Source organism: Equus asinus, chromosome 5 (assembly GCF_041296235.1).
Source record: "Equus asinus isolate D_3611 breed Donkey chromosome 5, EquAss-T2T_v2, whole genome shotgun sequence".
In the NCBI taxonomy this organism is placed as follows: Eukaryota; Metazoa; Chordata; class Mammalia; order Perissodactyla; family Equidae; genus Equus; species Equus asinus.
This window is the reverse complement of record NC_091794.1, coordinates 41,519,751-41,532,158: the sequence shown is the minus strand read 5'-3', so window position 1 is coordinate 41,532,158 and position 12,408 is coordinate 41,519,751. Positions and strand designations below refer to the sequence as shown.

Genomic DNA, 12,408 nt, shown 5'->3' with positions numbered 1-12,408 from the left:
GTTTAGAGGTTAGCCAGAGATCTGAGTAGATTTTATACTTAGATTTGAGTTTCACCTCTGCTGTGGTTCTCTTACTTCCAGGGTTTCTTCCAACTTAACTGTCCAGCCCTGAACTCCTTCCTTTGTTCACTCAAGGTCGGGAAGTTGCAGTTTTCGACCACTGCTTTCCTCAGCGATCGCTGTGGAGCTGGGGAGCACTTTCCGGCACGGAAGCTATGAACTTGTGCTTCTTACCCCTTCTAGTTGCAGTTTTACGAGAGTAAATTTTGGCTGAATTTTGACTCCTTTTGAACACTTTCTAGTATCTTAGAATGGTCATTTTAAATGATTTGTCCAGGTTTTATCATTGCTATCTATAGGAGGTTTCACATACCTTTATGCCACTTTTTAGTCTGGTATCACTTTGTGCTAATAGAGGTAAAAGTAATGTTGATGTGTACAGTTGACTGGAGGTCAGTAGAGTACCAGTAGTAGCAGCAGTAGATCCCTAACCTGTCTTTCTGGCCATTTCTTCTCAGTCTTCTTCCCTCTGAGCATCCCTACCCATTCCTTGGTTTCCTGCCCTTAGCACTTCATCTCTCTTGACATCTCTCTTTCTGGGTTAACGTTTCCCTGGCTTCAGATACCAGTTATACACTGACAAAGTCCAAATCTGTATCTGTATCCCACATCTTTCTTGTGAGCTCCAGGCCCACGTCCATCTGCCTACTAGAACTTTTTCTATTAGTTGTCTCTTTAAGCACTTTAAACTCATGTCCAAAACTGAATTTATCTTCTCTTCCTTCTATGAGAAGGAGTTTATTCCTTCTTCTGCGTATCATCTTACTCCCAGTTGCCCAGAACAGAAATGGTTCTCTTTAATCCTTGAGTCAGTCATCAAGGCCTCTCTGTCCACTGCCGCTGCATTAGGTGCAAGCTGTTTGCGGGATTGCTGCAGCTCTTCCTCTTGCCTTGCCTGTTCTTCACACTCGAGCTCTCATAATCTTTGTTAATTGCCAGTCTGCTTTAAACCAGAATCACCGTCCGCATTCTTTCCTTCATTCTTCTTTCAGGCTCTGCTTGCACTTCCCTGACTTTCCACATGTTCCTACTCTCCCGTGTCCCCCTCGCCCGCTTACACCTGGGTTGCCCAGAGGTTGCCTAGGTGGTCTCTCCTTTACATCCCCCAGGGCGTCCTGAGCTGTTCTTTGTACAGCTCTACTGATCTCTGCTTCACTTGATGGGCTATCCTTCAGGGCTGACACAATTCTGGTTCACCTTTCTGTGTCTTCTGTACTTAGGGAATGCTAGTGCCAGACCTGCCTTTCCTCTTCGCTCCTTTATTAAGACTCGTCACTAGGCACATTACAGATGCTCAGCAAGTATTTGATGACCCAGTGAATGGCTCTACTCGTCAATGTGAGTTTATGATGTTCACGTGATACAGGCCTTCTGCAGTACAGAACTGTGGAAAGTGAGATCTGCCAGTATTCACTGGCTGTTGAATATACCTGGAATAGCTCTTCCCATTGAGTTGAGGGAGATGGGAACTGCCAGTCAGCTGCCAAGCTGATGAAATGGTTCTTCTTTAATCTGATGTGAGAATGGTTTTGATTCCTAGCTCAAATGCCACAGCCTCCAGCTGTTCTTACCAAGCTTCCGTGGATTGTGTTAAATGCTTCTCAGTTTGTTGTAAGCCCCTTGACCTATCTCCGGAGACTTTGAGTGATTGTGCTAATTTTGACCGGCTTATCAGATGTCTCTCCAGGATAAAGGTTTCCCTGAGTTCCTCATGTCGCCCTTCTGGAAGTCCTGCCTGTTGTCATTTGTTTTTAGGCAGAGTTATTATCTGATACCAATTTTGATTTCTACATTACTTAACATACTTTAAGCCATAATGCACTTGTTTAAAAAAGCCTAAATAAAACCTTCCCTTTACAATAAATGTTATTTTAGGAGCCTTGAAACTTTCTTTTCCTTAATACTTGAAACTAGATTTGCTAATGGTCGTTCTACTGGGCTTATTTTGGACAGTGGAGCCACTCACACCACTGCGATTCCAGTTCACGATGGCTATGTCCTTCAGCAAGGTAAATGTATTTAACCTGGGTGCGCTGAGAAGATGTTAGCTGTCATGGGGACACACATAATGAAATAAAGCAATGATTTAGACTGTCAAAGCATGTCAGTTTCCAAATAATGTCTTTTTTAAGGGTGTTTTTTTAATCTTTAGTGTGTAATTATATTTAAAACTGATGCATGGCTTCATTCATACTTTGAGGGATAGTTCACTTAATTCTCCTTGAAAAAAATTACTCATCTCTAAATACACAGGGGAAATTTGTCCCAAAGAGTTTGGATTCAATGCTCTCTTAGCCTTGTTTAATCTGTTTCATAGGCATTGTGAAATCCCCTCTTGCTGGAGACTTTATTACTATGCAGTGCAGAGAACTCTTCCAAGAAATGAATATAGAACTGATTCCTCCATATATGATTGCATCAAAAGTAAGTGATGATTAAGTTTTCTTTTTGGAATTTATTTCCAACTCCCCACCCTCATGCCGTGAACTCTGTTAACCTAGCTCATGTTCTTGGTACTCAGGAAGCTGTCCGTGAAGGATCTCCAGCAAACTGGAAAAGAAAAGAGAAGTTGCCACAGGTTACAAGGTCCTGGCACAATTACATGTGTAACGTGAGTAACCCTCACTCTCTTGATGAAAGTGTTATATGTCATAAGTCTTTGAATAGATCATGAGCACTTTGTATTTTCAAACTTTACATTTTTAATGATATTTTACAAACAAAGTTAATAGCTTTTTGGGGGGAAGGGTGCTTTTTATACTTGCCAAACAAGTATCTTAACAAACTACTAGATACTCATTTGCGTTACTATGGTAAGACCTGGAAAGAACTTTGGTTTGGGGGTAAAAACAAGCTTTATGCTATTCTGTATGTTTTTTGGCTAAGAAAATGGTTTTAGTCTTTAGAGTTCTGCTAGTATGACTCAGTTATGTTCTCTTCCCTAACATCAGTCAGCCATATAAAAAATGTTATTATTCATAGCAAGGAGCCAACAAGAGGATCTCTTTCCTAAAAATCCATCTCTGAGCTATGACTTACTGACGGGGGGAGCAGTTAGTAAAGCAACTTCTGACGCCACAGATATGCATTCATTTCCAACGGTAAAAGGATATAAAAGCCGTAATTCACTATGGCCGGGATATATCCTAACTGACATTTTTTTGCACCTAAAGGTAAAGATTTTTTGTGGGTGTTTGGTACAAAGAAGAATTGTGAAGATGATTGATAATTTTGCCTAGATATTAGACAAGATTTTTCCTTAGCAGCCCAGAGGTCATATGTATTTCACAGCAGGTTTTTAAACTGTTTTATACTATGTGCAGTCATTAAAAGTTACAGGAGATGCAGTGTATATGGATGTGTGTATAGATTCAGATAATGAAATCTTGCTTCTCAGCCTAAGCTTATGTTGAAGGACAAAACAGTGTTCTGAAACCGGTTTTGTCATGCAGGACTTTGATACAGGACATCCCAATTGTTTTTAGTTCATTGTTGTTCCATAACTGTTGTAATTTAAATGTTATAAAATTTAGCTTCTGGGGCCGGCCCCATGGCCGAGGGGTTAGGTTCACGCGCTCCGCTTTGGCGGCCCAGGGTTTCATCGTTTCAGATTCTGGGCGCGGACATGGCACCACTCGTTAGGCCATGCTGAGGTGGTGTCCCACATGCCACAACTAGAAGGACCCACAACTAAAATATACAGCTGTGTACTGGGGGGCTTTGGGGAGAAGAAGAAAGAAAAAAAGAAGAAGAAGATTGGCAACAGACGTTAGCTCAGGTGCCAGTCTTTTTTAAAAAAAAAAATTTAGCTTGTAATATACATGTTTAGAATTGGGTTCCTTGATACTCAGAGTCCTTACAGGGTAGATTTATACCCTTGAAATGACTTAGCCATCCGGGAACGTGGTTCCGTTTCATTAAGAAAAGTATTTTAAGGATAATGTTACCAAAGTATAGATTGCAAAGACAAATCTCTAACTGTGTTTCTTAAATTTTTTTGTCTCTAGTGTGTTATCCAGGATTTTCAAGCTTCAGTACTTCAAGTATCTGATTCAACTTATGATGAACAGTATGTTCTCTTATTTTGTCTCCAAGACTTACAGTTTAATAGCTCGTTAAAACCTTTATACGAATCTTTTAAAAAACCGTGTGTACTTCATAAATGGGGGAAGATTGATTTGTTAAAAAAAATCATAGAATATGCTTAACTGGTCTAAAGGTAAAAAGTTATGTTAAGAAATACTGAATAAGATTTTAAAAGGAAATAAAATATTCTCACTCTGCTTTCTTACAAATTGATGATTCCTTAGTAGTTTATAAGTTTGAAGAGAATTGTTTTTGTCTCTTGTTTAATGTTGTTTAACACGTTTTCAGAGTAGCCGCCCAGATGCCAACTGTTCATTATGAATTCCCCAATGGCTACAACTGTGACTTTGGGGCAGAACGGCTAAAGATTCCTGAAGGATTATTCGACCCTTCCAATGTAAAGGTATGAAAGCTCATTTCATGATTAGTTTGGCTTTTCCTGTGTATGTAAAGATCTTGTGTAATTATAAAACCTAAATAAGACCAAATAAATGTTTTTGGAGGTGCTTTATTGCTTGCAGTTCTTCTGTGTGACCACTTGTTTCTATGTTGTTGTAGGGATTGTCAGGAAATACGATGCTGGGGGTCAGTCATGTTGTCACCACGAGTGTCGGAATGTGTGATATTGATATCAGACCAGTAAGTGCCAGTCTCCTGTTGATGTTATAAAGGTATCTTTTAGGGCAGTGAAATGCCCCCAAATCATTCTTTAAGTTGGCAACTTTGGCCATTGACTTTGGAGTCCATTTTATAACAGAATATGTAAAAAGATGAAGTACTAGAAAAGGAAAAATGTGGAACTCAGGAGCTATGGTGTCCAGTGTGTACTGTTGGTCACGGGTGGCAATTTAAATTAAAATGAATAAAAATTTTAAATTCAGTTCTTCAGTTGCACTGGCCACATTATATGTGTAGCTACTAGCTACTGTATGACAGTGATAGAATGTTTCCATCATCACAGAGGGTGCTTTTGGACAGTGCTATTCTAGAGATTTCTTAAAATGTAACAAACAAAAATATGTATAATTGGTGATGTTTCCAGCATGTAGTGCAGCTTTACTTCTTTTATTTTTCAGAAAGATGTAGTTTAAATCATGTAACTTTTACATGGATTTAGTTTAGATGATCTTCTTACGTTCATACTGTTTTTCTCTGTGGTTTTTATTTTTTTAATTTTTCATTGAGGTCATAATAGTTTATAACATTGTGAAGTTTCAGTTGTACATTATTGTCAGTCACCATGTAAATATGCCCCTTTACCCCTTGTCCCCACCTCCCAGTCCCCTTCCCCTGGTAGCCACTAAACTGCTCTCTTTGTGTGTTTATCTTCCACATATGAGCGAAATCGTATGCTGTTTGTCTGTCTCTGTCTGGCTTCTTTCACTTAACATAATACCCTCAGGGTCCATCCATGTTGTTGTGAATGGGTCGATTTTGTCTTTCTTTTTATGACTGAGTAGTATTTGATTGTGTGTGTATATATATGTATATCTACACCACATCTTTATCCAGTCATCAGTCCACGGGCACTTGGGTTGCTTCCACATCTTGGCTATTGTGAATAATGCTGCAGTGAACATAGGGGTGCATAAATCTCTTTGAATTGTTGATTTCAAGTTCTTTGGATAAATACCCAGTAGTAGGGTAGCTGGGTCATATGGTATTTCTATTTTTAACTTTTTTTTTTTTTTTTTTGGTGAGGAAGATTGGCCCTGAGCTAACATCTGTTGCCAATCTTCCCTTTTTGCTTGAGGAAGACTCTTGCTGAGCTAACATCTGTGCCAGTCTTCCTCTACTTTCTATGTGGGATGCTGTCACAGCATGGCTTGATGAGTGGTGTGCAGGTCCATACCCAGGATCCAAACCAGTGAACCCCAGGCCACCAAAGCGGAGTCTGTGAACTTAACCATGAAGCCACCAGGCCAGCCCCTATTTTTAATTTTTTTAGAAATCTCCATACTGTTTTCTATAGTAGCTGCCGCAGTTTGCCTTCCCACCGGCAATGTATGAGGGTTCCCTTTTCTCCACAACTTCTCCAACATTTGTTGTTTTTTTGTCTTGGTGATTATACCAATTCTAACAGGTGTAAGGTGATATCTTAGTCTGGTTTTCATTTGCATTTCCTTAATGATTAGTGATGTTGAACATCTTTTCATGTGCCTATTGGCCACCTGTATATCTTTTTTGGGAAAATGTCTGTTCATATCCTCAGCCCATTTTTCGATTGGGTTGTTTGTTTTTTTGTTGTTCAGTTGTGTGACTTCTTTATATGTTATGGAGATTAACCCCTTGTTGGATATATTATTTGCAAATATTTTCTCCCAGTTGGCAGTTCGTCTTTTCAATTTGATCCTGGTTTCCTATGCCTTGTAGAAGCTCTTTAGTCTGATAAAGTCCCACTTGTTTATTTTTTCTTTTATTTCCCTTGTCTGAGTAGGAGTGGTGTTTGAAAAGATCCTTGTAAGACCCATGTCAAAGAGTATACTGCCTATATTTTCTTCTAGGAGTTTTATGGTTTCAGATCTTACCTTCAAGTCTTTGATCCATTTTGAGTTAATTTTTGTGTGTGGAATAAGATAATGGTCTAGTTTCGTTCTTTTGCGTGTGACTGTCCAGTTTTCCCAAAACCATTTATTGAAGAGACTTTCCTTTCTTCATTATATGTTCTTGGCTCCTTTCTTAAAGATTAGCGGTCTGAGGATGTGTGATTTTATTTCTGGGCATTCAATTCTGTTCCATTGATGTGTGTGCATTTTTTGTACCATGCTGTTTTGATTACTATAGCTTTGTAGAATGTTTTGAAGTCAGGGATTGTGATGCCTCCAGCTTTGTTCTTTTTTCTCATGATTGCTTTAGCTATTCAGGGTCTTTTGTTGCCCCATATGAATTTTAGGATTTTTTGTTTGATTTCTGTGAAGAATGTCCTTGAGATTCTGATTAGATTGCATTGAATCTGTAGATTGCTTTAGGTAGTATGGACATTTTAACTGTGTGTATTCTTCCAATCCATGTGCATGGAATATCTTTCAATTTCTTTATGTCATCATCGATTTCTTTCAATAATGTCTTAATAGTTTTCATTGTATAGGTCTTTCCCCTCCTTGGTTAAATTTTTCCTAGATATTTTATTCTTTTTGTTGCAGTTCTAAATGGGATTTTATTCTTGAGTTGTCTTTCTGTTTGTTATTAGTGGATAGAAGTGCAACTCATTTGTATAAGTTGATTTTGTACCCTGCAACTTTTCTGTAGTTGTTGACTATTTCTAAGAGCTTTCTGATGGATTCTTTAGGGTTTTCTATATATAAAATCATGTTGTCTGCAAACAGCGAGGGTTTCACTCCTTCATTGCCTATTTGGATTCCTTTTATTTCTTTTTCTTAATTGCTCTGGCCAAAACAACCAGTACTGTGTTGAATAAGAATGGTCGGAGTGGATACCTTTGTCTTGTTCCTGTTCTCAGAGGGATGGCTTTCAGTTTTTCCCCATTGAGAATGTTGTTGGCTGTGGGTTTGTCATGTATGGCCTTTATTATGTTGAGGTGCTTTCCTTCTATATCCATTTTATTGAGCGTTTTTATCATAAATGGATGTTGGATCTTGTCAAATGCTTTCTCATTGTCTATTGAGATGATCATGTGGTTTTTGTTTCTCATTTTGTTAATATGGTGTATCACGTCGATTGATTTGCAGATGTTGAACCATCCCTGTGTCCCTGGTATAAATCCCACTTGGTCATGATGTATGATCTTTAAAAAGTTAATTATAAATTAATGTAATAATACATTGCTATATTCGGTTTGCCAATATTTTGTTGAGGATTTTTGCATCTATGTTCACCGATATTGGCCTATAATTTTCGTTCTTTGTATTGTCTTTGTCTGGCTTTGGTAGCAGAGTGATGTTGCCCTCATAGAGTGTGTTAGGAAGTGTTTCAGCTTCCTCAATTTTTTGGAATAGTTTGAGAAGGATACATATTAAGTCTTCTTTGAATGTTTGGTAGAATTCTCCAGAGAAGCTATCTGGTCCTGGACTTTTCCTTTTTGGGAGGTTTTTGATTACTGTTTCAATCTCTTTACTTGTGGTTGGTCTATTCAGATTCTCTATTTCTTTTTGATTCAGTTTTGGGAAGTTTTATGAGTCAGTGAATTTATCTATTCTAGATTGTCCAATTTGTTGGCATATGGTTTTTCGTAGTCTTCTCTCATAATCCTTTGTATTTCTGTGGTGTCTGTTGTAATTTCTCCTGTTTCATTTCTAATTTTATTTATTTGAGCCTTATCTCTTTTTTTCTTAGTCTGGCTAAGGGTTTGTCAATTTTGTTTATCTTCTCAAAGAACTAGCTCTTTTTTCATTGCTCCTTTTCTACTGTTTTTTTTTTTGTTTCATTTATTTCTGCTCTAATTTTTCTTATTTCCCTCCTTCTTGCTGACTTTGGGCTTTGTTTGATCTTCTTTTTCTAATTCTGTTAGGTGTAGTGTAAGATTGCTTATTTGAGATTTTTCTTGTTTGTTAATGTGGGCCTGTATTGCTATGAATTTCCCTCTTAGGACCACTTTTGCTGTATCCCATGTGAGTTGGCATGATGTATTTCCATTTTCATTTGTCTCCAGGTATTTTTTGATTTCTCTTTAATTTCTTCAATGATCCTTTGGTGTTCAGTAGCATGTTGTTTTGTCTCCACATCTTTGTCACTTTCCCAGGTTTTTTCTTGTAGTTCATTTCTAGTTTCATAGCATTATGGTTGGAAAAGATGCTTGATATGATTTCAGTCTTCTTAAATTTCTTGAGGTTTGCCTTGTTTCCCAATATATGGTCTGTCTTTAAAAATGTTCCATGTGCACTTGAGAAGAACATGTATTCTGCTGTTTTGGAATGGAGTGTTCTATGTGTATCTATTAAGTCCATCTGGTCTACTATTTCATTTAAATCTACTATTTCCTTGTTGACTTTCTGTCTGGATGATCTATCCGTTGATGTAAGTGGCGTGTTAAGGTCTCCTCCTATTGTTGTATTGTTGATAATGCCTCATTTTAGGTTTGTTAATAGTTTCTTTATGTACTTTGGTGCTCGTGTGTTGGGTGCATAGGTGTTTATAAGTGTTACGTCTTCTCAGTGGGGTGTCCCTTTGATCATTATATACTGCCTCTCTTTGTCTCTCATTGCCTGTTTTATCTTGAAGTCTGCTTTGTCTGATATAAGTACGGCAACACTTTTCTTTTGTTTGCCATTAGCTTGGAGTGTCCTCTTCCATCCATTCACTCTGAGCCTGTGTTTGTCTTTGGAGGTGGGATGTGTTTCCTGGAGGCAGCATATTGTTAGGTCTTCTTTTGTAATCCATCCCGCCACTCTATGTCTTTTTATTGGAATATTCAGTCCGTTTACATTTAGAGTAATTATTTATATGTGAGGGCTTAATGCTGCCATTTTATCACTTATTTTCCAGTTCTTCAGCATTTGCTTTGTTTCTCATCCTGTGTATTTTGGACTACTAATTCAGTTTGGTAGTTTTCTAGGATGGTTTTCTTAGTTTTGTCCTTTTTTAATCATTTGTGTCTCTGTTCTGATTATTTGTTTAGTGGTTGCCATGAGATTTGTTTAAAAAATCTCGTAGATGAGATAGTCCATTTTCTGATAGCCTCTTATTTCTTTAGACTATGCTTATTCCATCCCTCTCCTCCTCCCCTTCTAAGCTATTATTGTCACAACTTATTCCATCTTGTGTTGTAAGTTTGTGGTTAAAATGATGAGATTATATTTATTTTTGGTGTTTTCCTACCCTTTATGTTTAATGTTATAATTAAGTGTTTGCTAACCTGTTCTGATAGAGAGCTGCAATTTTCTGATTTTGTCTGCCTGCATATCTCCTTGATCAAGGCTTTGTAACCCCCCTTTTTTTTTCAGGTATAAGGGCCTTCTTGACCATTTCTTGTATGGGGGGGTCTTGTGGCGATGAACTCCCTTAGCTTTTCTTTCTGGGAAAGTTTTTATTTCTCCGTCATATCTGAAGGATACTTTTGCTAGTTAGAGTATTCTTGGCTGAAAGTTTTTCTTTCAGAATTTTGAATATATCATTCCACTCTCTCCTAGCCTGTAAGGTTTCTGCTGAGAAATCCACTGAAAGCCTGATAGGGGTTCCTTTGCAAGTTATTTTCTTCTGCCTTGCTGCCCTTAATATTTTTTGTCATTATCTTTTGCCAGCTTTACTACTCTGTGCCTTGGAGAAGGTTTTTACATTGCTATAATTAGGATATCTGTTGGCTTTTTTCAATTGTATTTCTGCCTGCTTCCCCAGGTTTGGGAAGTTCTTGGCTATTATTTCTTTGAAGAAGCTTTCTGCTCTATTCTCCTTCTCTTCTCCCTCTGGATTACCTATAATCCTTATGTTGTATTTCCTAATTGAGTCAGATATTTCTCGGAGAACTTCTTGATTTCTTTTTAGTCTGAAGCATTTCTGTATATCTGTCCTCCAGACTGCTGATTCGCTCCTCCATAATATCAGCTCTGTTATTCAGGGAGTCCAGAGTTTCCTTTATCTTGTCCATTGTATTTTTCATCTCCAACGTTTATGATTGGTTTTTCCTTATAGTTTCAATCTCTTGTGAAGAAGTTCCTGATTTCATTGAACTGTCTGTCTGTATTTTCGTGTAACTCGTTGGGTTGTTTAATGATAACTATTTTGAATTCTCTGTCATTTAGATTATAAATTTCTCTCCGTTCAATTGATTTCTGGATGCTTGTCATTTTCCTTCTGGTCTGGAGGTTTAATATATTTTTTCATACTATTTGACGGCGTGAATTTGTACCTCTGCATAGTGATAGTATCTGGTCACAGCTTCCACATGCTGCCATTGAGTGGGGTCAAGAACTATGTATTCTGAGCCCACCATGATCAACGGCTCACTTGCTCACAGCTGTTGCATTTCTGTCTGTGTGGGACTCTGGGTGACTGGCTGAGCTGGAGTGCTGGGCGAGGAGAGGGGCGCTTTCTTTTGCCTGTGCAATCCTGGGGCCGTTCTTGCTCTGCCCTCGCTATGAGCTTTTCTGGGGTCCTAGCTTGATGAGGACACCTCCGCAGTAGCTTACTCACCTCTCTGTGGGGCTTTCCCACGGGCTGTGAGGGAACTTGGAGAGTGAAAGTGTTCCCTTGGAGGGCCACCCCACCACCCTCTCCTCTCAAAGCTGTGCACAGTCCTGTGCCCAGAGTCGCTGTCGTTGGGGAGGGAGGGAAGATCCCCTTATCTTCTTCCACTTCCTCAGGGGGTGTGGCACCTCCACCTTCAGACATGGCTGCATGGATCTCTCAGACGCCTTTTGCATTGTGTGAATGTCCTCTGTTGGTATATGAATGTCCTTTCCATTGTATCTTAGGGGGGCAAGTCTAAGGGGAGAGCTCACTCTGCCATGATGCTGACATCACTCTCCTTACCTTCATATTTTTTTATGCTTTGCCAAGTTTTAAATACTAACTCCATGTTATATACCATACTAATTATTAGATTGATTATATCTTATTTACACCCTGGGTTCAGTTTGTAGCCAACATACTGCTTCAACTTTCTTTGAGTTGATTCATTTCTTAGAGCATAGTGCTGATAGCTAAGAGTGTATAAAAAGCCATGTAATTCAAAAAAGACTTTTGGGTGGCTGTGAAAAATGTTCTTTATTTCAGCTATTACCTACCGGGCATGTGCTGCTTCTAGGACGATAGAACTATAATTATGGAATTTTTTAGTGCAAACTTAAAGGCACTTTTGGGGGAAGACAATTGAATTGAAATACATTTACTGTAAGAGAGTGATAACTTTTTATTTTTAGTGAGATTTTTCTTTTTAAGTAGTGTTGATTGCAGAGGAGATGCTTCTGTATTCCATTTTCTCTTTCAAAATTTAGCTGACTTGGACATTTCAAATAAATTTTTTAAAATATGAACTTAGCCACTAAAGAAGCAGGCTGATGTTTAACTTTCTGATGTATACATGCAAATTAGAGGTAAATATACTCCTTATAATTATGAATTTATTTTTAATTGTGGAGGCCTCAGCATGTGGATTTTGAAAAAGCTCCCCATATGGTTCTGATGCACACCCTGCAGCAGAGAAAGGTTGCAGTTATTTTGGCCAGGAGCATTGTCAGAGTGTGCATTGTCCATCACAACCATTAAGTAATCTCATTGTCTAGTTTTAAATACCATAACTTCTATGTGAGCATTCTTTTTTTTTGGTTTTATTTAACCTTTTGGGTTTTTTTACTTTTTTAATTGCAG

The 12,408-nt window shown here is 38.2% G+C and overlaps 1 protein-coding gene across 2 annotated transcripts in view; it reads left to right on the top strand.

Moving 5' to 3' along the window:
* Window positions 1–12,408, top strand: part of ACTL6A (actin like 6A) — a 33,230-nt gene that overhangs the window by 15,053 nt on the left and 5,769 nt on the right. For both annotated transcript variants that reach the window (XM_044771122.2, XM_014838350.3), the window contains exons 6-11: window positions 1,975–2,069; window positions 2,378–2,484; window positions 2,582–2,671; window positions 4,068–4,129; window positions 4,435–4,549; window positions 4,705–4,785. In XM_044771122.2, the coding sequence (XP_044627057.1) occupies window positions 1,975–2,069; window positions 2,378–2,484; window positions 2,582–2,671; window positions 4,068–4,129; window positions 4,435–4,549; window positions 4,705–4,785 (550 nt within the window). The remainder of the gene's footprint in view (window positions 1–1,974; window positions 2,070–2,377; window positions 2,485–2,581; window positions 2,672–4,067; window positions 4,130–4,434; window positions 4,550–4,704; window positions 4,786–12,408) is intronic.